Here is a 26,866-nt window from a genome sequence, read left to right as displayed (position 1 = left end):
ATTCGTGGAGGATACGTTCCAAGACCCAGTGGATGCGTGGAACCGTGGATAGTATTAAACCTTCTGTATACTGTGTTTTTTCCTATACGTGCATACCTGTGATAAAGTTTAATTTATAAGTTGGGCACAGTAAAAGATTAACAACAATAATAATAAAATAGAACAATTATAATAATATAGTGTAATAAAAGTTACCATAGATCTAAGCAATCTCAGCATATGATTGTTTTTCTTATTACGTCGAGAACTTTGACTTTTTCACTTAAAGGCAGCACTTTACGGCTTCTCTTTGGCATATCCGAATTGCCAGGATCACTGCTCTTGCGCTTTGGGGCCCTTATTCAGTAAAATAAGGGTGACCTGAACACAAGCCCTGTGATAGCTCGACAGTCGATCTGATAACTGAGATGGCTACTAAGTGACAGATGGGTGAGTGGTGTATACAGTGTGCATCCACTGGACAAAGGCATTTCTCATGTCCTAGGTGGGATGGAGCCGGATGGTGTGGGATTTCATCATGCTGCCCAGAATGGTGCACAGTTTAAAACTTAGGAATTGTTTATTTCTGAAGTTTCCCACTTAATATTTTTGGACCGTGGTTGACGGCGGGAAACTGAAATTGCAGAAAGCGAAACCGTGGATAAGGAGGGGACTGCCATATTCGCAGCTGCCTGTTCGTTCTTCGTGGATGCCACCGCTTTCGTCATCCCTCCGGAGATGTATTGTAAGGTTCTGCTCTGATTGCTCTGTTAATGCTCTTTCCTGGGGCCCAATTCCTCTATTGGAGTTTGTCGTCTTGTTTTCATGGTGTTGGTGCCCTGGTGACAACTGGCGATTCCGGACTGTACTCTTTGCAGCAAGGACATTTGTGGCCTCTCCTTGTGCAGCTGTGCAGGGTAGGGCTGGAAGCCGTTGTTGGCATGTGGCTCTATATTGTTTCTGAGGAGATGAGGGATGGGCTGGGCGTTCCTCTGGCTGCTGTGTCTCTGTGGCTGGTCTTGAGCCTTAGGTCGTTTTCGGCCCTCCCGAGTATCCCCCAGCCCTGTTCCCGCCCGGAGACAGCTGCTAAACCCATGTTGCTGTCGATGGGCGCAGTGCAGTGTGTTCCCTCTGCAGCTGCAGACAGGAGAGCTGCATTATTGAGTTGGCGGTGGCAAGTCCTGTCTTTTGTCTGGATCTCAGCTTCCTCCTCAAGAGAGCTGGGAGTTGAGTTTGCAAGTTCCTGTCCTGCGTTTGAATCTGGGCCCCTCCTTTACTAGCTCTGAGGCCTTGGGCCAGTTACGGATCCTGCGAGGTCTTACTTTCCTTGGGTGTCACATCAGGGTGCTGATCCTGCTGTGAGGGTTGCTGTGGGGATCAGAATGCCATTAAGTGCCTGGCCCGTCCTCTTGTTCCTGGATGGTGGTGGCGGCAGTGACTGCTTTTATCTATAAGTTAGAGTTGCTACATTGGATCAGTGATATTTTTAGCCTGTTGCTCTGCACCCCCATTAGCTCTCCATTGGTGCCTTGGCGTTTCTTCTTTACCCCTTGTGTACATTGGCACTCCACCTAAGAGTCTTTTTGAGAAAGAAGCCTTTCCGTCATTTAAAAAAGTTTTAAAAGCACTGGACTCTGATTCTCGGAGTCCATTTTGTCTCCACCATTCTGTGGTTCTGAGGAATGTGTCCTTCAGGATCCCGTCAGTGCGAGCAGCAGAGAGCCCCACTCAAATTCCCTTAAACAGGGAGGAGCTGGGCGATAGGAGGTGTGGGATGTGGGCGCGTGCCAGGTGCCATATGTTGGGGCGGGCCCCGGGCCCTTCGTGCAGTTTCTTGGCTTCCCCCTCCTTCCTGTGGTGGCTGTAGCACCGCCACCGTCCATGGAAGGAAAGAGAGCCTCCTTGTTCATCTCCTGGAGGAGTCGAGAAGTCCCAGCTGACTTCTGCCTGGGGGTCAGTGGTCAGAGGGGGCTCCTGTCCTCACTTAGACCCCGCCAGGCTTCCCTGGAAGGAGGGAGCGGCTGCTGGACCGGATTCCAGGGATCTGTTAGAGGGGGGAACGGGGAACAAGAAGGCAAGCCCGTGGGATGGATGGCAACGCACATCGTAAACTCCACTTTGCTGTGCAACTTACAAAACAGCTGCTGCTGGCTGGGTTTTTGAGGTGCCCGAAGCAGCGTATCATCTGCCTATTTTTGTCTCTGTGTTAACCAGTGCAGAGGGCAGTTCGGTGTAAACCCTCCCCGGCCGGGGAAAATCCCAGTCCCTCTAGCTCCTGGAACATGAAACTTGCCCTTCACATCACTAGAGATGTGGGGTAGGGCTTTTCTTTTTCCTTTTGTGGGCTGTAGATCGCCGCTCGGCCGGGGCTGGTGGGCGGGGGTGGGGGGGGGGGTCGTGCTTCAATAAACATATGGAGGGCAGCTTCCTCTGGGCCTGCGAGCAGATTCCTATAAGTGTTACTGTTCATAGGGGCCAGGAGAGTTGTAGGAAATCAGGGAGATTGCGAAAGTATTAATTGCAGCTTTGTTTTAGGATATGGAGGAAAAGATGAAGGAACAGGGATCAGTGAGAAGTGGCCTTTGAAATGTGGTTGCCAGTGAGCGGCCTGGGGGGAAAGTTGAGGAGCTGTCTTTTCAACTGGAACCTTTTTGGTTTCGTGCCGCTATTCTTCTTCACACTGACGTGTGTGTTGTGGTCAAAGGTGTGAGTGCACAGGGAAGGCTCGTTCATGGGTAGACCGACCCTTGGGTTTTGCTTGTATGTAAAATTATTTTGTTGCGATCTGTAGGAATCCCTCTGTTCTAAAAACCAGTTCTACATTTTAAAACACTGCTTTTGTACCGCAAACAAAAAACTCCCCCAACGCTCTCTGCTCCTCGCCCCCGGCCTGCAAATAGAAACCCAAACCACCAGAATGGAAGCGCTGAAGGAGTGGGTTCCTAGAAATGACAAGCGTGTGTCTCCAGTGAGTCAGCCTCCGGGTTCCTGTGAGGCTCCTCCACCTGCTGTCCCTGCAGAAGTGTCACCACAAACAGACGGAGCGGCAGCCCCAGCTCGCTCCTGTATTTTTAGAGTTGACCCTTGAGAGGAGGCAGCGTGAGTTAATCGCTTTGGTTCATGTACTGAGGCAGGAAGAGGAGCGGGGGGCCGGGGCTGTTTTCTAGAGGCTGCACTATGCCAGGGTCTTCCTGTAAGGTGACATTGAAGGTGACCATGAAGGAGGTGAGGGAGTGAACTGTGCATCTGACCAGGCGAAGAGCAGTCTGGGCTGAGGGACCCATGTAACAGCTGCTCTGGCAGGGAGCATGGCTGATGTACTTGGCAAATGGCGAAGGGGCCATTGTGGCTGGAGCAGCAGGAGCGACCAAGAGAATGGAAGGAGAGGACTGGAGAGAAGGCAGAGAATTAGCTGGGGGCCATTTCCTCTAGGCCATTGTAGTGACTCTGACCCTTTTTTTTTTGGGGGGGGGGGGTGAGGAAGATTGGCCCTGAGCTAACATCTGTTACCAGTCTTCTGCTTTTTGCTTGAGGAACATTGTCCCTGAGCTAACAGCTGTGCCAATCTTCCTCTATTTTATGTGGGACGCACCACAGCATGGCTTGATGAGTGGTGCTAGGTCTGCTCCTGGGATCTATACCCACGAACCCTGGGCCACTGAAGCAGAGTGCATGAACTTAACCACTACACCACCGGGCCAGCCCCATGACTCTGACTTTTATTCTGAGGGAGGTGGGAGCCTTGGGAGGATTTTGAACAGAGGTGTGATGTGGAGGGGGTGGCCAAAGGGGGAAGCTGGGATTTTTGGTAGACCAGATAAGAAATGATAATAGATTGGACCGGGTTGAAGCAGTGGGTATGGTGAAAAGTGGTCCGGTTCTGGATATTTTGAAGTGGAGCTGATAGGATCTGCTGATGATTGAATGTAGGATGTGAGGAGAAGGAGAAGAGAAAGGATGACTCTTAGGTTTTCGGTCTGAGCAATTGAAAGGATGGAGTTGAGCTTGTCAGAGGTGGAAAGGGCTGTGGGAAACGCAGGTGTCGGGGGAAGCAGGTTTGGCCTGGTCATGTTGATGTTGAGATGCTTACTGGACATCCGAATGGGGAGGTTGGGCAGTTATAGCTGTGCCTTTGGGTTTAGGGCAGTGCTTTGGGCTGGGGAAGTCAGTTTGGGAGCTGCCATCGTATAGATGGAAGACCACTGGATGAGATTGCCTGGGGAGTGATGGAGGCAAAGTCTGAGGTACAGTCATGCATCGCTTCACGGCAGGGATATGATCTGAGAAATGCATCATTAGGCGATTTTCTTGTTTTGCGAACATCGTAGAGTATATTTACACAAATCTCGATGGTACAGCCTGCTACACACCTAGGCTCTATGGTACTAATCTTATGGGACCACCGTGGTATATGTGGTCCATCACTGACGGAAAGGTTGTTACGTGGCGTGCGACTGTGCTGAGTTCTTAAAGGTGTGCTACATGACAGGGAACAGCAGAGGAGGCTGACGAGGAGCTGCTGGGGAGCTGGAACAAGCACCACGAGAGAGTGACGTCCCAGAAGCCCAGGGAAGAGCGTGTTGTGAGAAGAGAGTGGTCAGGTGTGTCAGGGGCTAAGCATCCGGCAATGTGATGCCCGAGAAGGGACTGGTGGGTTTGGCAGTGCCGAGGTCTTTGGTGACTGCGACACAGGTTTCGGTGAAGACTCGGTGGGTCAAAGCCCGGTTGGAGTTGAGGGAGGATGGGAGGACAGGACGCAGAGACAGCCGGTTTGGACCACCTGGAGTTCGGAGTTTGCTGCAAAAGGGATCAGAGAAATGAGAGGGGCTGCACTGGGATGTGGCATCAAGGGAGTCTTGTAAAAAGTGGGATATATCGTGAAAGGTTTGTATGCTGAGGGGAATGATCCAGCACAGGGAGAAAAATGGGTGATCCAGGGGAAGGGAGAGAAGGAGGGAGAAGAGAGAGAGGAGACAAAAGCGATAGAGGGGAGGGCTGGGGGTCAGGGCGCAGGGTGGGGGTGGAAGGCAGGCTGTGTGAGGACGATGCAGGAGGTTCGTAGGTTTGATGGGAACGTGGAAGTTTCTAGTTCAGCGTCCTTAGTCAACTAGGATCCAAGATGTCCGCTAAGTGTAGCAACTTCGTAAACAGCTGCTTTTTCTCATCAAGTTACATTTCAGTTGGTGAGGCTTTTCCTGTGGCCATGTGGGGGAGGTGACACAGGCTCTGGGGCAGAGCAGGCCTCTTCAAATGCTGGCTTTGCCGCTCGCTGCATTTTTGACGGGAGACAAGCTCACCGACCACAGTAGGCCATCTTTCTGTGTCTGTAAAGTGGGGGGGCAACACCTGCCTGGAAAGGTTGGGCGGAAGTCAAGTGCCGGTGTCCACGGATCATTCAGCGAAAGTGTGGGGCATGTAGTTGCTCAACAGATGTTCCCCTTATTCTTCTTAAAAGCTTTTAAAGATTAGGTGAGATAATGCTGCTCTCCTTAAAGGAAGGCGTGAAGGTGATACCTGACTTGGCACTAAAGGGGCGTGCTGTGTGTTTCCTTTTCCCAGCTGGGTGTCGGGTTTTGCTGAGCTGTACGTGCCAACCTGACATTTGACGCCAGCATCTTCAAAGCAGAACCTTTTGTCCTGTGTGAGCCACGTTGGCCCCGTGAAGAACCAGCCCAGATAGTGGCTTCATGAGCATCATGAACTAGCCAGCGAGTGACTGCCCAGCCCTTAGGAGGGCAGACTTTCCCCTGTAGTTGGGGCGCTGACGGACGGGCACTGGGTCCGGGAGGGTTTTCCGGGACGTTGGTGCTAGCCGACTAGGAGACTGAGCATTCAGGTTTCAACTCTAGGCTGTGGGCTGGGTCAACTTTAAATGCAGTTGAATTCACACATCCGTATAATTACTCCAACCCTTCTTTATGCGTATGGGGAATGAAGGATGGGAACATTCAGATAATTACTCTGATTTAAAAAAATCCTCCCAGGGCAGGGTTGAGGGTTGAAATACCGGCCTGCGTCCCGATACCCTAGAGTTGATCTGAGCGAAAATGCAGGAGGCGCAGCCCAGGGAGGACAGCGCGGGCCTTTGTGGTAGCTTTATGTCGTGGAGGGTCACTTGCCGATTTACTAAGAATTCCACACATGGCGTTTCAGTGAAACCTCTTTGGGAAGAGTATGTCCTGCCCTCTTCCCCCTGCTCCTCTGCCAGAAGTTTCTGATTAATCGGGCCTCTGTTCTGGTGGCAGCTGGTGGCTACATGGTGCGGGCTTGGGTAGGCCTGAAGTGGCCGGCCTGTCCTGAGAGATCCCAGGAGGCAGCTGGGGTGTGTGTGTGTGTGTGTCTCCATGTGTCCTGAGCCCCTGGTCTCTGTCTTGAGCTCTGTCAGCCCCCTGGAGATAGCCCAAGACAAGGGCTTGCCCCTCCCTCCCTCTCTCCTCTCCAGTTCCTTGCCAGTGTCATGTGACATTCCTTTAGGCGGCCCCAAGCCAACTTACGTTTTTTTGTAAACTTAATTTTTAAGCAGTCTGAATCCTTCTATTGATCCAGATGAAAGCCTTAGATCATAGTCTCTCAAAAGCTCGACTTTCTGGTCTCGATTTTCCTCCCGGTGACCTTGCGGAGGACTCAGGTTCATAGACGAGGAAGCTGGGCCTCAAGAGAGATTAAGCACGTCCCGCGCAGCTGGTCCGGCCGGTATGGGGTTCAGGGCCGGGGCTGGGGCTCTCTGCACCGTTGCCATGGCACCTTCCTGAGGGAGGCTCACCTCTCTCCTGCATTGCCTCTGTCTGCCCATCCCCATGCTGGTTTTGAAAGCATGATTGGGCCCCAACACCCACACCCTGGTGCCCTGGGTTCTGGTGCTGACTGGAGCCTTGCTTCCAGCCGGATCCCTCTCCAGCCAGCTGGCTTCCTGGCCCCAGACCCTGCTTAACTACCAAGGAAAACCAGAGACTAATGTTTGGCACATCCTTGCCGCCTTTGTTTTTTGCAGGCCCCATATCTTTATCCACAGCTTTGTGGGTTTGTTAGAATAGGAAGTGAAGTACTTCCTATATATGCTCTGGCCGCGCCACGTCAGGCTCATGTGTTGCCCAGTCTTCATATCAGGGTGGGGATTTATCCCTCCAAATCAGATTTTTCTCTTTTAGTGTCAACAGCGGCAAGTTGTCGACCACCGTGGTTACGTTTTGCTCTTGACATTCTGCTGCAAATGTCCATTTGGGAAACCGTGTCTCTTTCCATGTCCTCCTTTCTCCCTTCCCCTCTCCCCGCTTCTTAGTTTAGGAGACTGTTCCAGACTTTTGAAGATTAGTGGGCTGGGTGTATGAGCTGAGAAACTATCTGCAGTAGTGAGCCAAATGATTTCCAGAATATTCTGCTGGAGGACTTGGATGCAGGCCAAACGCAGGAAAATCTTTTTGGATGTTCGTGCTGGAAAGACTTTGCATTCCCCTCGTCCCCAAAGTTTCAGATTTGCTGCTTGCTCTAGAGTCAGAAAAACATCCCTCTAGCCAGTGACCATGTTATGTGAATTTAGCTCATATATCACCAACTGGGCTATTTTTTTTTTTAAAGAAACCAAATTATAGATTCGCACATGCTCATTAATTTTATTACTGATTCTATTCTACCTCTCTCCTGCTTTATATACCGATAATTGGAGGCCAGTAATAAAACGTTTAATAGCCACATGACCATTCCTATAAACCCGAAGACTCACAGGGAGTGAGGGAACTAAGGTCTATTTCAAAAGACCGTGGCCCTGTGACAGTCCACGAGGAGAGGGCAGATTGAGAGGTCATGGAGCTGTTTTGTGTGGGAGGGAAGGAACTCGGTTTTTCTAAGATATTTTTCCTTAAGGGGTTGGGCATGCCATACATTGTATAATTGAATTTTGTAGACTTTATTTTAGATGTTAGCTGTTTTAACAATGAAAGAACCCCAAATTATATTTTACAAGGTATTGTAGTTTTGCAGGTATTCAGTGATGACGTCCGAAACTTGAGAGGTGTCACAGTAAGACACCAGTGTCCAAGAGTTTACAAATATTGTCCTGTTGTGCCTCTGTGCCTTTTTCTTCTGACTTCTCTCTTTCTTCCGGACAGACATTTCTACCTCGGTCAGGGGAGGTGGCTCTGCGTTTCTCTTCACTAAGCTTTCTGAACTCCAGGCAGTTGTGCCAGCCGGTTAGATTTGCTACCCCGAGATTGTTCAGTCCTGACCAGTTGGGTTCTGAATGTGGCGTTTGCTCGAGCGGTGTTGGGCAAGGAGAAACGCCTTCCTGTCTCTGCATTAGTTGACAGTATGCCACTTGTGTGCTTCCTTCTCCCTGGTAATCTGCCAGCACCTTTCAGGATATTATGAAACTTAAACCAAATGAGGTTAAAATGGGACCTCTGTGCCGCTGAACGGCCGCAGACTGACTGCGGGAGTCCAGGATGGTTTCGGTAGAGGCGGTGGGGTTACAGTCGGGGGCAGACGGTCTTAAGCTTTCTTGAACTACGGGAACCACCCAGCCTGTGTGCTCAGCTTCCACGGTGAAATTAATTGCCCGCGTCCAGGGCATATTTCAGCCACAGAATTCGCTTTAAAACCAGAGATCTCTGCAAGTTGTTTGCCTGGGGTGTGACTTCTCCCCTGCCCGGTTCCCTGCTGGCTCTGATGGTTTGATTGTGGCGTGTTCCCGAGTTCCTGATGACACTCACTGTGGGACTCTCGGTGGGGTTTTTTTGGAGGGCAGCTAACTAGTGACCTAAGTGGTCATTTCAAAGGAGAGTGAAGCTGAGATGAGGAGAACGGTATAGATGTGTACCTTTGTAGTGGACTCCTCACCCAGCTTGGGTAAAAAAGTGAGGCGAGTGCAGCCGGGGGGAAGGAGGCGCTGAGGGCCCTGATACTCCTTGTGTGGAAACCAGTTGAGTGAGGGAAGAGAGGTTGCAGAAGGCCGTGCCGCTGGTGTTTGGCAATTCGCACTGTGCAGAAGAGAAAGCAGAACTGGACGGAGGGTAAAGAGCAGCCGAAGTTGAAAACTTGGGGAAGAAGTTGAGCTAGGAAAAGTAGGGGATCTGTTGATCAGCGTGACGTGGGGCGGCCCGGCTCTTCAGAGCTCACCGCTTCTCATCAGGGGCCATCGTCGGAGGGACTCATTCACTCTGGAAATCTTTGTGCCGTTCAGAATCTGTCATTCTAGTGGCAATAATTGTGACAAGATTTCAACTCAGGTTTTGTGGAATTATTTGCCAGTTTCAGTGTTGTAACTGAAGCTAAGTATTTTCTGAAAAGGTAAAAAAACTTTAAAAAATTGATAACACACGAGGCAGTTGCCCTTTGTGTAATCACTTGTCCTTGGGGCGTATTCCTGGCCTTGTCATCTCATGATCAGGAGATGCTGGGCAGGGGCTTGACCTTTCTGAGCCTTAGAATCCTTGCCTCTCCGGCTGAGGACCTTGGGAGAGTTGAATGATGGCGCCCAGTGCCTGGGCGGCTTTGCTCAGCGGGTGTTAGCGCCCGTGCTGAGAGCTGTGCTCTGATGCGTTCCTGGTCCACCGGCCCGGTTTCCTCCTCCACCCGTCAGTAAATATTGATTCTGTGCCTGCCAGTTACTGTTCTGGGAGGGAAAGCGTTCATGTCCAGAGTAGTTGTTGTTGGAGATGCCCGACACCTAAGATCGTGCCCTGACTGGTGGGGAATGCCAGTAGGGCTGGCGTCAGGGTTATGGACGCGGGGGGACGAGCCCACGAGGTCCAGGGGGCTTACTTTCCGTACATGTCGATTCAGAATTGTCAGGTTGGCTTTGAAATGCGTTTGGATCTTTTGAGAGTGGGAGGGGGACATCTTACACCCTGGACAGTGAGGTAAAATGGCAAGAATTTTGCTTGCTCTTGCTGATTTTCAAAGCCAGGATTCTTGCACAGATGGTTTTGCGTCCAGAAGAGCAACTGGGATTAAGCTGCCTCCTTCGAGGATGTGAACTGAATTTCGCAAGTGGGCAGGGCTTCTGGGTGATGTTTTCCAACGACCAGCTGCTGCTTCGGACCTTTGTGGTTTTCCCTGCCCCTCATCCCTGCATCCTGTTGTTTCCCTCGTGAGATGGAATATGGCATAGCGCCAAAGTGACTTTAGAGGACTTGACAGTGACAAGTGTTAGGATTTCAAGAAAATGCCCACTGGGCGTACGTACCTCTCCTGCTGCAGGACATGCTGGGGGCGCAAATATGTTTAAAACATTTTTATGTGTGTCTTTGAGTGAAGACCACATTTCCACAAAGCTTGCAAATATTTTCTTCCAGAGGTTTGGTTCTTGCTAAAATTTCAAATTTTAATATTACAGCTTAGTTTTCTCTTTGATCTAATATCTTGGTCTCCTTTTTTCCTATCAGTTTTTTTTCCTCAAGTCTTTACTTGTATACGCTCAAATAGCTTGGTCTAGAATGTTGAGTGTTTTGTGAATCTCAGCCGAATGGTCTCCCTTCGCTGTGAAATAGTCATACTGCTGGGTTTCCGAGTTTTGGCTGTACATGTTCACTTCCGGTAGGGAATTTTCTAGTCGACAATCTTTTGGACAAAAGTTTATTATTCCTCAAAGATATCATTAAATTTTATTTAGTCTGCAATACTTTTATTGCTTCTGAAACTATTCTCTGGTTCTGGAATATGACCATGGCGCTTTTAAACTTCAGCATAAATTTAAAGAATGATTTCAGCCTGGGACATTCTGGTGGTTTGGCCTTTCATGTGGCAGAGAGTCTAGAATCATCTAGTTTCAGACACGTGATGTTTTTTAGAAAGTGCTTTCGGATAGTTATATATGACTTTCAAGTTGATTATGAACTAGTCTTTAAAAAATATTTCCTACTCGGGGAAGCATATCTAAATGATCGTTTGACTAGGGTGCATCCCAGAGTACATAAGGTTTTTGAAGTGTGATTCAGGAGTTTTCAGAGAGATTGTTGCAACTGAATGGCTATTTCTGAGCTCCTAGTGATGCCAGTTACCAGGTACGTTCATTTGTTTTAAAGCAGACCTGTGTCCGTTGGAATCAGAACATTTCAAGTGCTGACGGCCTGTAGATGCCTGCAGGGTATAGTTTAGAGTCATGCTGTGGCCATTCCTTCATTTTTAGGTGATGTGACTAAGGGCTCTTCACCCAGGTGCTGTGGGTTGGGTATGTGACTGGCACGGAAGGTGCCAGCATAGAGGGGGCTGCCCTGTGGAATGTGGTTGGATCAGCCCCCTGAAAAAAACTAGCACTCAGGTCCTTTCATAGGATCCCCCCATTCCCCTAAACACTGATCATTTCGAGAAATCTTGACAAAGCAAGTATGAAATGCAAATCGAGAAAAGGAATAACACCAAAGGAAGCGAGACTTTTTTTAGGGACTCTGATTTCCAGATAATCAGGACAACATCCCCCATTTTACACTTTTTTAAATGTGTTTTCTGCCCTCCAAACACACACTCTTTTCATTTACCTTATTGAAATATCATCTTTGCAAAAACAGTGGTGTATTTCTGTTTTTAAGACAGGCATAGCATTTTAGGTACTGCATGGATTTCTTTGGTTCTTCGGAGTTGATTCCTACCAGCTGACTCATTCTAAAATGATACCTTTATGTACCTCTCTCATATACTCGGGGTTGTGAAACACTTTGATGACGCCGCTGCCAAGGTTTTAAATTTGATGTCTACTATCTTGGAAAACCTCAGTCATGGCCCCTGGGTAAGAGATTAGCATTATTCCTTAAGTAACTGTAATCAGTAGAAAAATTTGTACAAATTCTTTGTGAATAAAAACACTAGCTTGAAATTTTAAGGAAAAATCCATAGTGTCTTCGAATGGCCTTCCTTGGCTTCAAGTACAAAATCAAACTGCTTCCTTTGATCTGCAAGGTCCCTGTGTGGCCAGGTGTCCCCAGCGCCTCGCCGTCACCTGCTGCTGCCCTCCTGGTCCTCCTCGCTCCAGCCACATCGCCCTCCTTTCCTTCCCACCAACGTGCTGAGTTCTTGCCGGCCTCAGGATCTCGCAGTGGCTAGTCCGGCTGCTGGAATATCCCTCCCACCGTATCTCCCCCTGGGTTGCCCCTTTTTGTCCTTCAAGTCCCGGGGCAAATATCGTCTCAGAAGACTTCCCAGTCTAAAGTAGCTCTTCGCTCATTTCCTGTCTTATTACGCGATTGTGTTTTTGACTGCGCTCACAGGTATGATAGGTGGAATTATCTTGGGAAATTGTTTACTTGTTTCTTTTCTGTCCCCTCCTGGGTTAGACACTCCAGGAGGGCAGGGACTCTGACTCTCTTGATCATCGCTGTACTCCTCGGTGCCTCTTTGATGACTTTCGTGCCTGGCAATTCTTGGGTTATTTTCTCGTGCCTGCCTCGAGTTAGGAGACAGCTCTGAGGTGTTACTGGTGCAGAAGCTGAGCTCAGTGGTAACTGCTTTCCATCCTGGCGACACCCCAAGGCTGGGCACTTACCAAGCACACCAGCCTGTTTTTCAGGTTTCCAGCCGATGGCTGTCAGAACTTCAGGGGAGCGCCACCCTGCCTGAATGCTGACGTGTGTTTATGTCCCTCGGCTTCTTGGCAGATGGATCTGATCCGTCCCAGACCTGGGCTCAGGAGGAGGCTCCGCTCCTTGCCTGCCGACATTCCCGCTATTGGGGTTGCTCCATTGCTGTACGGGGCTATGGGGAGACTGCTTCTGGGGGGGGTGGTGCATTGCCTGGGTTTTGTGCCGAGTCATTGCCCTGCTGCCTGGTGCATGGGGAGCTCTGGGGAGTGAATTGCTACTTCTGTGATGGAGTGCTTTCTCTCATCAGGGCGGTGCTGCTCTGGGTAGATAAACTCCTGACGCACACAGTGGTCTCAGGGCCCCTCGGGCTCAAGGTCTCAACCCCAGCCCCCCACACAACGCCTGGGTAGGCCGAGCCTGAGCAATTCTGATTTAATCTGTCTCCCTTCCTTTCAGCCGTGCTGTGGCATTAATACAGTATCTTTGCATCTTGCAGGGAACTTTGTAGTCAGTTTCCTCTTTCTTTGTCTCTATCTGGGCTGAGGACATTATCCCTCTTTTACAAAATGGGCAAAAGATTGTCCCCCGGGAAGAGTGGAGAATTGAGAATAATTGTTTTGACAAAACTGACAAACTATTATTTTGTCCCAAGGATGCAGATTGGTTCATTAACAATTACTCAGTGTCTGCTTTGCCAGAGGTTTGAACAATGAGTTTTTAATGCATGTAAAATGCTCAATGTAGTGGATCCACCTAAAGTTGATTTTGTCTGTTTTTTGAATCAGGTCGTTGACTCATTGTACAACTTCACCTTGTCAGCTCAGATCTGAACTCTAGCTGTAAAAAGTAAAACCCGCAGTAGAGCTGTCTTTCATGCCGTAACTAGTTTTAAAGTTAAAAACAGTCCTGTGACTTTTCAGCATTCCAGCGTGATTAAAAAGGTTACTATCTTACATTCATCATGATTCTTGAGCAGTTACTTATCTGAGTTGATAGTCTTAAATTAATGGCAGACTTTTAAGTGTTTTGATGATCCTAGAGTCCTGAGGCGGCTTCGGGGTGGGTTGAACTAGAATGAGGTGGTATTTAGTGGTTTCTGCCCTGGCTTCTGTCCAGCTTCACATAGTTTGACTTTAGTATTTTTGGCTAATGAAAGTGTGTCTTCTAGGCTGTGCTTGTCTGCAGCAAATGTGGCTCGAATGTAAAACTAGAGAAGTTTAATTATTGGCAGATCAGTGACAGTGACAAATTGTTTTTCTTTCTTTCTAGTTATACATGGGAAGCTGTTGACATCAAAAATAACGTGCTTTATAAAATCAACTTCTGTGGAAATATGAATATTGCCCAGTGTGGGTCATCAAGTGCTGTTTGTATGCACGACTTGAAGACAAACAGCTATCGTTCCGTGGGTAAGTAAAACCGCCCTTAAATTACTGGATGGACAGCATGATCCCAAGTTTGCAAAAAGAATACTACGTATCTAGCTATCGACACAGCTATATGTGCTTATCACCTGTAATATATATTTTATGTTTTATGATAGTTAAAAGTGGTAACAATTTGAATGTCCCTGTGAAGTTAAATTAGGTTACTTCCATCTAGTGGATACACTGTGTCAATCATTATGAAGAATTATGCACCTGTGTATTTCTTGATGGAGAAGGATGTTTCTTCTATGGCTCTGCCTTCTCATGTTTGTCTTAAACCCTGTTTGTGCTCTTCTCCCGCCCTCACCCCATTTCCTCTAGTGCCCAGCCCGCTTCCCCTCCTCGTACCTTTCTGCTGCTTCCGTGGTGGTTTGATTCTCATCAGGCACTCAGTATTTACGTCGGCTCAAAGATGGTCATTGGTGTTAGGCTTTCATTCAAAATTAAATAGCCCTAAATACCCAGTCGCAGAGAAAAAAGTGCCAACTTGACTCTCCTAGGGCTGATTTCGTTTCCCCGAGTGCCCTCCCTTTGGGTCAGGATCCCACTCCTCTGGTGAGGATGCTGAGTCCAGGTGGACTGACAGCTCTGCCAAGTCACGTGGAGCCGGAAAGGGGCAGAGGCCCAGAGCGGGAGACCTAGGGCAGACATCAAAGTGGCCGGCGTCATCCTTGGATTTGGGGGCGTGAATATCTGTGGTGACCTTTGAGCAAGGCAGTTTGAATGGTGAAGCCTGATGGTGAGGGACAGTCATGAAACAGAGACAGCGGATGACTGGGGGTGAGGAGAGCGTGCTAGGTAGGTTTTTGGAGTTGGGAGGGGCAGCTTACTGTGGTGGCTCCATCCTGTCATTTCCAATGGAAATTCCTAAACATAGTGAAAGGGCTTTTTAGAAAGTAATGTTTGGAGTCAGAAGAGTAAGGTTTGTGAGGTCTGCTCGTTGAGGCCCAACTCTGTTTGGTTTACCTCTCTCCCAGCAAGGAGACTGTCCAGACCGCAAACACAGGTAAGAGGGAATTGAGGCCCAGGATAGAGATGTGAGAAGCCGCCAGAACTCTTGTTCTGAACTCTTGGGTCAGACAAGTTTTATCATTTTGTGATATCCTCAAAAAACTTTCAAATGTGATTGCTACCTTCCTGGTTGCGATCTTTCAACGATTCGTGGAGAGAGGCCACACATGGGCCTGTTGGCCAATGTTACTCAGGTTTTCAGAAAGAGGAAAAGTAGTCTCCTCTTGACTTTATGATAATCCTTGACTGTAGTAGTTCTGGCTAGTGGAAGCGTGTCTTCTGGTTTGTGGTAGTATAGTGTAATGTAACAGACAGATGCCAGGTGCAGACAAGGAACATGATTTGTGAGGTTGGCATGGCTGGACAGAATTTGAGGATGACCAAGTTTAGGTCGACTTTGAAAGCTAGGCAGGAGAGTTGATGTTTTCTGGGGTAGGTAGTAGATCCATTGTAGATCCTTTGTGAGGGTCATGGGGGAGGTGATGTGGTAAAATGTGTTTTAGAAAGCTGGGCCTGATGAAATAGGAGAGGTTGGTTAAAGGGGAGAGGCCAAAGGTAACTGCTGAGTTAAAAGCTGAGTTATAAGTTGAGTTGATGAGGACAGAAGCCAGCCGTTTCCAATCTCATTTTACTCCCAGACTCACATGACATACTTTTCCCAGTGCTTCAAACTCCCCAAGGGAGAGAATGGTACCAGAGGGGGTGTGAACTTTCAGCACTGGCAGGTACTGCCCTGTCCTTCAACTCAAGAAAGCAAACTAGTATGGGTGAAGAAGAGTGACGACATTTGCACAGAGATAATCTAGACTCAGATTTAATCTGGCTAATTTGTGTTATCCAATATTTCTATTGTATAATTTATTATTAAAATTTAGTTTTATAACTAGATAGTAACTAAATTTGTCAGGCACATAGGTGCCAGGCATTATGTTTTTAAGGGAAATGTCTCATTGAATTCATTCAACAACTTTTTGAGGTCGGTGATGTCATTCCCCTCATTTTATAAACGGAGACACTGGAGCACAGCATGGATAAGCGGCTTGCCAGAGGCTGCACGGTTGTAGGTTTGGATGCTCAGCGGCCGGCTCCTGAGCCTGCAGGCTGATTCAAGGCTGTGTTGTTTTGTGAGTCATAAGGTCACATCAGACGGGTGTCGAGCTAAAAGAGGAACCATGATGGGAATTCCGAACGCCTGGCTGAGAGGACAACTGAGAAACTAACTTCTTACAAACTTGCTAGAAAGGAAAAATGTGAATTTTGAAAGCAGCCGCAAAAACTGGAGCTCCCAGTAGATCAGAGGAACAGAAGGGCTGGTATAGCAATAGATCCAGTGTGTATGAGATCTTAACGTATAACCAAAAATTTGGGTGTAAAAATTATATATCTGTGAGGAAACAGCATTAGACTTCTCCCGCATATCTACCAGAAATGAATTTGAGTTAAAAGTAAAAAGAGAGTAGGACATGGGGAAAAAACCTAGTAAAATAGAAATGTAATCTGGAGGAGGTAAGAACTTCTCTTGATAAAGGATAAGAAGGACAACCCGGGAAAAAAGTGGCAAGGTCTAACAACAGGCAATTCACAAAAGAAGAAATCCAGATGGTCGGCACAACTTCATTAGTAAGCCAGGTGTGAATGCAAATCAAAGCAGTGATGAAATCTCATTTTTCTTCAAATTGTCAGAAGTTTAAATGGTTGAATCATAGGGTGCTGGCAAGGAGCCTAGAAACGGCACATTCCCACATTGCGATGGGAAGATGGTTGTCTGTAGCCCTTCTGGGAAGATAATTGTTCATTTGAGTTTTATAGTGCCCACAAGGGCAGTTTTAATACTTAGAAACAGATATTAAGACCTCAACTTTAGTTTAAACAGTGTTATATTATTTTTGATTAAGAATATCCATTAGTTCTTTCTTAGGCAGATGATATTGTTACACACAAAAGTCTAGCAGGTCATTTTTATGGGCCCCGTGAACAACGTTGGTTTCATTTACAACCTAGTTGAATCATCTATACCACATTTTAAAGTGATTTATACATTTTAGAAGTTTGATTTCCTTTTAAAGTACTTTAGATGTCTGGTCTGACAATGAAAACTTAAATAGTTATAATAATCCTTATAAATCTAATGGTTTAAACTTAGAAATATGATAAACCTGAAGTTGTCTTAGATGGGTTAATGCTGTGTCCCAGGTGTAAATCATTTGCTCAGTTATAACCTTTGAATTGGAGTTATAACGTTAAACATTGCAAGGATGTAAAAATTCCGAATGTATTCACATTCCTCCTAACATCCCAAATGCTAATACTGTGCTTTTAAGTTAAGTAACCTTTCTGAGGGTTAAAGCTACATATGCACTTCAGGAAGCCTGTTACCAGCCCATTGAACTGATGGAATGTACCCACCAGGGAAGAGTGTTAATTGAGGTTACTTACCGCCAATGCCTGGGATTCTGATTGCTGCTTCTTGGTGACCTGGGTAGGACGCATTGAATCCGATCATAGTTGCCGTGTCAAGTGACTTCATTTACTTTGAGGAGCCTGGCCCCTGGCTCCAGGCGATATTCATATTGTCTGATTCTTGTGTGCACTCATGGAAATCTACAGCAGCCGTCCACGTTGCCCACTGGCTTGAATTCTGCATCTCCGACTATTATGATGTGAAAGTATCTTTTCCTCTTAAACCCTAGATTCTTTCATTTTCTTAAAACCATATTGTTCTATTGGATATTTAAGATGATATCTGGTTGAGTTTTAGATACAACTCATGTTTTTATCTCATTTATGGTCTCTGCTGATAGTCTGGCAATATCTGTGAAATTTTAAGACATATATTCCCATAACCTACTTTTGTAAATCTTGCCAATAGAGGACTTAGTACGGTACATAGATTTTTGTACACATTTTTTTTTTGGTAGCATTGTTAGTTGTGGCAGATATGCCAGAATAGCCTAAGTGTATGGGGATGGTTCAATAAATTCTAGTATATTTTATTCTGATTTACTTGGTTAGATCACATCTTAAAAGATAGCTGTATAAATTCTATTTTTAAAGCAGTCAACATTTAATATTCATTTATTTCTTTATAACAAATATTTGAATGACTCAGTCACTAAAACAGACAAAAAGCCCTTTTCTCCTGGAGCTTGCATCTTAGGGAGTGGGAAACAGACAAAAACAAACACTGGCTAAATAGTATGTTACAATGTGATGGATGCTGTAAAAAAGAGAAGGAAGGAAAAGTCCAGAGTGCTGGGGGAGTGGGGTAGTCTCAGGAGAGTACGTGTTCAGGAATATTCAGCGGGGTAAGTGTCGCTGAGAAGTTGACATTTAAGCAAAGACACGGAGTCCAGGGAGGGAGTCACGTAGTTCTCTGGGGGAACAGCCAGCACAGGGGACAAGGGGCAGTATCTGAGGGGGTAGTCGGTGGTAGCAAGAATAGAAATTTCTTTTAAAGAGTGTTAATATAAAGAGGAGCAGAAATACGAGGCAGCAGCTGGAGGGAAAAATCGGGTAGAGAGAGAGGATTCTCTTTGAGTTGGGTGAAATAACATGAGCACAGTACGCGTTGAAGGACACGATACAATAAAGAAGGGAAGGTGGGGAGCGAGGGAAGCCTTGCTGGAGCGCGCCTGCGACTAGCACGGAGAAGGCTGCCTGCCTGCGTGGCAGGCTCTGAGCGAGGTGTTGGCGAGGCCCGGCGGCCGCGGGGGAGGCCCGGCGGCCGCTGCTGACGTTGGCAGCGCCAGGCCGTGCAGCCTCAGCGAGGTCGAGTTGCGAGCTCGGCTGGGCTCGGCCGCGGCCGCCGCGGGTTGCAGGCGAGGCCGGGCAGGCCCGGCGCGCGGCCTGCTCTGGCGGGCTCTGGCGAGCGCGGCCTGGCGCGCAGGGTCTGGAGGACCCTGCGCGGCCGGGCCTGGAGAGCGTGGCTGGGCCTGGCGGGTACGGGCGAGCGCGGCCTGGCGCGCAGGGTCTGGAGGACCCGACGCGGCCTGGCCTGTAGAGCGTGGCCGGGTCTGGCGGGCCCGGGCGAGCGGGGCCTGGTGGGCCCCCGGGCGCGCAGGGTCGGGAGGACCGGGCGTGGCCTGGCTTGTGGAGCGTGGCCGGATCTGGCGGGTCCCGGTGAGCGCGGCCTGGTCTGGCGGGCCCGGGCGAGCGCGGCCTGGAGGGCCCGGCCTGGCGAGCGCTGTCTGGCGGGCCCAGCGCGTGGTCTGGCGGACCCGGCGCGGTCTGGTGGGCCCGGCCTGGAGGCCGCCATCTGGCGCACCCGCCACGGCCTGGCGGGCCCGGCCAAGGCCATTTGGTCTGGCGGGCCTAGGCGAGCGCGGCCCGGTCTGGCGGGCCCGGCCGGGAGCGCGCGGTCCGGGGGGCCTGGCGTGCGCAGCCTGGCCTGGAGGACCGGGCCTGGAGAGCGCGGCCTGGAGGAGCCGGCGCGGTCTAGTCTCGTGGGGCCTCGCCAGCGCGGTCTGGTCGGGTAGGCCCGGGCGAGCTCGGCCTGGTCTAGCGGAGCCGGCCTGGAGAGCGCGGTCTGGAGGACCCGGCGCGGTCCGGCGGGCCCTGGAGAGCTGGGCCGGGCGGGCCTGGTACGCAGGGTCTGAAGGACCCGGCGCGGCCTGGCCTGGAGAGCGCGGCCCGGTCGGGCGGACCCGGCTTGGAGAGCGCCGTCTGGTGGGCCCGGCGCGCGGGGTCTGGTTGGGAGGACCCGGCCTGGAGAGCGCGGTCTGGAGGACCTGGCGCGTGCGGCCCGGCGCGGGTCGGAGGACCCGGCGCGATCTGGCGGGCCCGGCGAGCGCGGCCTGGTCTGGCGGGCCCAGCGAGCGCGGCCTGGTCTGGCCGAGCTGGCCTGGAGGTTGCGGTCTGGAGGCCCTGGCACGCGCGGTCGGGTGGGCCTGGCGCGGTCCGGCGGGCCCAGCGCGCGGTCTGGAGGACCCGGCGCGCGGTCTGGCGGGCCCAGCGCGCGGTCTGGCGGACCCAGTGCGGTCTGGCGGACCCGGCCTGGAGAGCGCGGTCTGGAGGACCCGGCGTGGCCGGGCGGGCCTGGGCGAGCGCGGCCTGGTCTGGCGGGCCCGGCCTGGAGACCGCGGTCTGGCGGGCCTGGCGCGCGCAGCCTGGTCTGGAGGACCCGGCCTGGAGAGCGCGGCCTGGAGGACCCGGCGCGGTCTGGTCTGGTGGGGCCCTGCCAGGGCGGTCTGGTCTGGCGGACCTGGCCTGGAGAGCGTGGTCTGGCGGGCCCGGCGCGCGGTCTGGAGGACCCGGCGCGGTCTGGCGGGCCCGGCGAGCGCGGCCCAGCCCATTTGGCGCCGTCCTCGGGAGCTGGCCGTGGGCCTGGCGTGCTGGCCGCCGCCCCGCAGTCCTCGCCCTGCTCTCGTCTGGGGAGGACGGCCAGGCTGGCCGGTTGCCGCGGGTGTCTGCCGCGGTTCGCTGCGGCCTCTCCCCGAATGCTCGGGTCGGCAGCCGCTCCCGACTGCGGGGCGGATCGGGCAGAGGAAGAAGGAGAGGCGGACGGGCGGGCGCGATGCCGATGTGGCTGGCGCGGAGGGATGCCACTGCCCCGCGCCGCGGCAGCCAGGGCCTCCTCGTTTTCTTGGCGGGGCGGGCCTAGCAGTTACGAGGAGCCCCCGGGAGCTCTGGGCACTGGGCCGGAAGGGGCCGCCGTGTGGGGGGACAGGAGACGCGGGGGAGGGTCTTCAAGGTGGGGGGCCGCGGCCCCTGAGCGCCCCCTCTTGGCCGCAGCGCGCGCCGCTTCCCGCCAGCCTCGCCCGCCCTCCGCGGCTCCTGGAGCGCCGCGCTGCGGGGGCGCGCTGAGGCCCCGCCCCGTCTCCCGGCCTCAGACACGCCCACCGTGGGCGGGGCCAGGGCGCTGTCCGCAGGGCGCTGTCCACGGTCCCGGAGCCTCGGTAGGGCTTCTGCACCCTTTTTGCCGAGAAAACGATTTTCGAACGGACCCCGGGAGTTCCGGGCAGAGAAGGACGATTCTGGCAGACCCGTGCACATAGGCAGGCAGGGGAAAGAACGGCCATACTGTCAGCCCCGGGGCTGTGGGGTCAGCTCTGAAACCTGTCACCACCTCTCCATTGGCATCTTAATTTTCAGCCTGCTCTGTTTTTTCTTTTCTTTTCAAAAAAGATCTCCAGTGTTTGTATGGAATTGGACCAGTTATAATCCTGAGTTCATGATGTGTACTCATCATTAATCCGTGGACTAACCTTTTTCTTTCCGTTTTTTAATTAGTCGTTTTGGATAATGTAAAGAACCCCATCTGTAACAAAATCTAGGAACCTGACAATAACTACTGTCTATGTGTTCTCTCTTTATTGGAAGTAATCATTAGCCTACATCCTGTATTTAAAAGTTTCCTTCCTTTCTTCTTCCCACTCACCCTGTCTTCCTCCCTCTGTCTTTCTCGAAAGTCTGTGTGTGATTTTTTTTTAGTAGAAAGTGTATATCATGGTATGTGTAACTTTTTGGGACATAAGTGGTAGCAACAATATTATACTGCTAAAAACTAACCGTATTGTTATCTTTGTGGTTTATTCCTTCCAACTCCTATGTAATATTGTCTGGATCTACCAAAGTTAATTTATCCACTTTTCTGTTGATGGGTCTTTGGGTTGTTTCCAGGTTTTTACTAGTGTGAAGAACACAAGATGTTCTTTCACATGTTTCTTGTTAAGTATATATGCATGGTTCTCTCTCTTTTTTTCCTTCTGCTATTTCTCCCCAAGTCCCCCCAGTATATAGTTGTACATTTTTTAGTTGTGGGTCCTTCCAGTCGTGGCATTTGAGATGCTGCCCCAGCATGGCCTAATGAGTGGTGCCACGTCTGCACCCAGGTTCCGAACCGGTGAACCCAGCCACTGAAGCTGAGCATGTGAAGCCAACCACTCGGTCACCGGGCCGGCCCCAGTTTCCTCTTGTGTATATACATGAGTTGAGTAGCTAGGTCATAGGGTATGTGAATGTTCAATTTTAGGAGATATGCCATGCTGAGTTTTTTAGTAGTCATACCAGTTTACACTCCACCAGCAACACGGGAGAGCGCTGGACCATCTCTCTTGCAACACGTGGTATTTAATTTTTGTCAGTGGAGTGGCTGTAGTGGGTGTGTCATGTGGTCTGGATTTGCAATTCTTTGGTCACCAGTGATGTTTAACATCTTTTCATATCCTTATTGACATATATTTTTCTTTGTCAGATCATGTCTTGTCCCATGTGACTATTCTTTCTCTCTAGAGGCTTTGGAATTTTCTCTTTGCCTTTGATATTAAAATTCACCACAAGGTGACTAGGTATGGGTTTTTCCCTCTCTCTCTTTGTGTGATTTCTCAGTCAGAGGTCATTTATTTTCATCTATTTCCTAGAATTATAAAAAAAATTTGTGTGTGTTCTTTTGTGCGTGAGTGTGTATGTTCTTGATGCCAGGTCTTTGCCAGCTCTGTGTGTCTCCAGGTTATAACTCGTTTCTGTTTTCCTGAAGCTATTTTTTGATGAATATCAACTTTTAAATTTAGTAAGTGAAGTTTATTGATTTTTTTTGTAGTTAATTCTTTTGAGGTTTAAGAAATATTTTCCTACATTAAGATCTAAAAGATAACTATATTTTCTACTGAGAGTTTTAAAGTTTGGTTTTTGATGTTTATATCTTTGATCCGTTTAGAGTTGATTTTTGTATACTGTGGTGGGTAGGGATCCAGTTTTATCTTTTTTTCCATATAGATTGCCATTTTGTTTCCAGTTCCATTTATTGGACAGTCTCTTGTTTGCCCACTGACCTGATACATTACCTCTGTCATACCAAGTTTGATGCACGCGAATGTCTCTGTGCTCGCTGTTTTGGCCCTTTGGTCTGTATCCTAGTCCGTTTGTCAGTTTATCTGTTTCTATGCCAACTACCATCGTATTGATATTATGTAGACTTTTTTTCTGGATTATTACAGTAATATCCCAGGCAAGCTGAGACATGATCACCCTACTTTGGGGCCATTCTAAAGAATTTTGATTTTATAGCATGTATGAGGGGAAGTTATTGAAGAATTTCAGCAGCTGAGTTGTGTATTCTGATTTATGTTTTTGTGGATTGCACTGGTGTAAGATGCGTAGAGGAGGGTGAAGGACCAGACAGGAGTGGAGGCAAGGGTACCTACCAATCAGGAGGCTATTTATTGCCAGAGTATGGGTGAGAGATGATAGAGGTTTTAGCATTAACAGAGATGGAGAGATGTGGACAGATTCGAGATGGAGGTGAAACCAGTAGAACTTTCTGATGTATTGAATGTGGTAGATGAGAGAAAGATAGGACTCAGTGTCATGTGTTTGAGGCTTGACCAGCTAGGTGGATGGGGATGCCATTCCTGAGATGGAGAATTCTGGGGAAGGGACAGTTTGTAAGTTTATAAGCTTTCAGATGAATTATAGCACCACTTTTAGTTTGCTTACGCTTGGAAATAACTTTACGATTATGAGTGTTTTATAGCTTATTTATGCTTTTTCCTCTCCAAATAGGTGACTCTCTTTTGAAAAGTGCAACCAGATCTCTTCTGGAATTCAACACAACATCGAGCTGTGAGCAGCCAGGCAAGAATCACAAAGTCCAGAGTAGCATCGCCTTCCTGTGTGGGAAGACCTTGGTGAGTCCACGGAGAGTCACTTTATCATCTTTTCTTTTGTTAAAAATGTTTGTCCCTTGGACATTCTTGCTCTAAGCGGTATTCCAGGAAGAATAAGTGAGCGGAGTTAAAAATGCGAACAAACAAACGGAAACCCCAGCCAAAGCACCATCACCATTAAGGACCAATAAGTGAACAAATCTTGAGCCGATAGTTAAAACACTAAGTGAAACTTGACCCACATCCTGTGTAAAACTATAATTCAAAGTGATTAGTGTGTTCTGACTCCAAACACTGTTGAATGTTTGTTGCAGGCATAATTTTTTTCTTTCTAAAACCTCTTCTCTCAGCATTTTATTTTGATAATTTGTAGGGCAATGTGTTTTGTTTTGTTTTGTTTTTAACATTTTTCTTTCCTCATTTGCGTTAAATGGGAGAGAGCAACATCTATCTAGGAGAAGCTGTGGTCAGTGGGCAGTGAGGTTCCCAACCTTTTTGGGTATCACTAATGTTGAAAGGGGCCTAATTATTTTAAAGTATGATGTTTGTTCTTACTCTCTGCATGTTGTATGTGACTTTTTGCTTTTAATCGTTAGTATTTAAAAAGGGACTTCCAGTAAATAATTGCTCGCTTTTAGGAAAAGCAATTTGTGTACAAATCCTGTGAATGTTCTCTAATCAGAGTAAGAGCTGAAGTGTTTAGAAAAATCAAGTTGAGGGAAACTCACGTGGCTACCAGGCTGCTCTGAAATGTCGTTTTAAAATTTGGTGCTGTGACTGCTGCGTCTTCAGGCCCATAACGTCTCATCTGAAGAACTTTAAAAATAGAACTTATATTGTTAATTTTGGACCAGCCCATCAGTTGCACTGTCGTCCATGTTGAAACCTTGGGAAAAAAAAGTCTGTTTGCAGCAGTATGAAATATGGAGGCCTGTGTTACAGAATAAGCTGGCTGCTGTTTTAATTTTAATGAATTTCCTCCAAGAATTCTGTGTTCACACAAGAACCAGAATTTCGAGGAACTCCTTAGATTTGCCCATAGGCGTGGAGAGGTAAATTCCTGCCGTGTCATGTGTCACCCAGCAATGCTGTGGTGACCAGTTTGGAGTCAACCCTAGTCGCAGTCTGTCGGTGGTGGTGGGGGGGGGGGGGCTACCCTTGAGTGTGGGGGCGTCTGGAGCAAGGCTGGTGTACAGACTCGGCCGGCTCCAGATGGGCCTCCTCCCTCGGCTTACAGGAAGCATGAGGTCACATTTTCTGGCTTCGGTTTTGTTGGCATTGGTTAGAGAACATTTGGAGTTTGACAGTGTGAGGACACCAAGGATTACTTCCCATGAATTTACTGTACTTGCATAGTTGGGGCAGTGGGACAATTTGGGACCCATTATACCAGAATTCCAACATGATTTCATGAAGCTTTTGTCTCAGAATTTTCGGGTTTGGGAACTTCCCAATGACCTCGTTTAACTAAAGCAGTTGTGTTGTCCTCCCCACCCTCTTTCCTACTTTAAGATTTTTCATTAGCCTTTACTGTTTCTAACTTTCAAAAAGCAGATTTTACAATATGCGGTATGGTAACTTATTTTTATTTTTTTGAACAGGGAACTCCTGAATTTGTAACTGCAACAGAATGCGTGCATTACTTTGAGTGGCGGACTTCTGCAGCCTGCAAGAAAGACATATTCAAAGCTAATAAAGAGGTAACAAGGGGCCTTCAAGCTTACAGGCTTGTGAAGTACGTTCTGGGACCTTCAACATTTGAAATACTGACATAAATCTTCTGGGGTGGAAATCTTTTTTCATTTTCAAACTCCGTTTGAGCAGAGGTACCGTGTGATTTAATTGTTAAAATTCTGCTGGGTGGTTCTTGTTTTTAGGACAGGGCATTTAAAATATCACAGGACGTGACTGGAAATAGCATGGCTCACCCATCCAAGGCAAGTCAGTTTTTGGTTTCTGGGCAACTCGGTAACTAAGTAGTTGAGCTTGGGTTTAGATTATTAACTATCTGCAGGCTCCATCTCCTCAACCTTCGGGTGGCTTCTGGATGTATGTGGATCCAGGCCAGCTGTCCCCAAGCCCTTCAATTCTTTGCCAGTGGCCTCAGAGACTAGTTGACTGTTATTACTTGCATTCGTTCTCTGGTGGCTGGTCAAGTCATTCTTGGTGATTAATGCGGCATCCTCTTCCCTTGCCTCGAGCCTCTTAGGCTGGCTCTGCCACGTGGCTTTTCCTGGCAACAGAGGGGAGCAGATGGCATTTCTTCCTTCCCACCACCCCGGGTCTGAAAGGTGGTTTCCTATGCTTACCTAGACTACAGTCTTTGTGGACTGGTTAGTCTCACTTTTCTCCAGGAGATTTCTCTTCTGAAGGGTCGAGTTCAAAGACTCTTAGGCTCAAGAAACCGACAAATGGAAGTAATCCGTCATATTCACTGATGGCCTAATACCATGTCATTTAAGAAGGGCAAAAAGAGAAGTTGTTTTTAAAAAATAAAACCAAATCAAGTTATGAATCATTGTCCCTGATTTTTCAAATATGGCAGTGTGTAAAAGAAGGCAGTTGGATATTGAAGTGGAAGTGGCAAAATGCATGGAGAAGAGCATAAGGAATGTTCAGGGAGAAAAAAGGTTCAAGTATGGAAGGAATTAGGCCTAATACAAAGATGCTGGCGTTTAGGAGATGGTGTCAAATTTAAACTTTAAGACTTAGGTTAAACTGTTTGCTGGATCCAGCGAGTGGCAGGAAAAAGCATCTCGGAACGGCAGGGCGGCTGGGCCGTCTGCTCTCCAGGGAGACCTCAGGCCTCTGCAGGCCTCACGCATGTTCCCAGGGCCCCAATTCTTCAACCCGAGGCTGATACCCACTTTTCCTGTTTGAACCGAGCGTCCTCTTATCTCGGTTTGCTGACCTGACAATTACGTCTCCCACCACCTACGGAAAGATCGTTTTCCAAAATAAACAAATAAATAGCAACTCATTTCTATTTTCTTTGTGTTTTACGTCAGAAGTCACCCACGACAGCTCGAGGTCAAATCCTGCCCCTGGCTCGTGTTCGTGCAGCCTCGCAACTAAGAACGGTTTTTACATTTTTACGGCATTGTCAAAAAGCAAAGAATACACAGCAGAGACCCACGTAACTCAGAAATCTGAAACTCTTTGCTCCGCGGCCCTTTACAGACCAAGTGTGCTGTACCCTGGTCTAAATCGTTTTTGGGGGCGGGGGTGAGGAGTGTGCTTTTCCTCCAAACAGTGACGTTTAATTTCTCGTAGAAGCTGATCTGCAGGTGAAGGAGAGACACTGCAGTGTGTTCTCAGTGCTCATTTCTGTAGGTCT

General features: G+C 48.8%; 1 protein-coding gene across 2 annotated transcripts in view; it reads left to right on the top strand.

The window, feature by feature from the left end:
• The window catches only part of IGF2R (insulin like growth factor 2 receptor), a 115,829-nt gene that overhangs the window by 6,972 nt on the left and 81,991 nt on the right, over positions 1 to 26,866 (top strand). The window contains exons 1-4 of one of the 2 annotated variants that reach the window (XM_070603234.1): positions 12,468 to 12,652; positions 13,758 to 13,897; positions 23,426 to 23,550; positions 25,131 to 25,229. In XM_070603234.1, coding sequence (XP_070459335.1) covers positions 12,564 to 12,652; positions 13,758 to 13,897; positions 23,426 to 23,550; positions 25,131 to 25,229 — 453 coding nt within the window. In that variant the 5' untranslated portion in view covers positions 12,468 to 12,563. Of the gene's footprint in view, positions 1 to 12,467; positions 12,653 to 13,757; positions 13,898 to 23,425; positions 23,551 to 25,130; positions 25,230 to 26,866 lie in introns of those variants that run through there. The other variant, XM_070603233.1, reaches the window with a different exon arrangement.

This window comes from Equus przewalskii, chromosome 32 (assembly GCF_037783145.1).
Source record: "Equus przewalskii isolate Varuska chromosome 32, EquPr2, whole genome shotgun sequence".
Classification (NCBI taxonomy): domain Eukaryota; kingdom Metazoa; phylum Chordata; class Mammalia; order Perissodactyla; family Equidae; genus Equus; species Equus przewalskii.
This window is presented reverse-complemented; position numbering and strand designations above follow the sequence as displayed.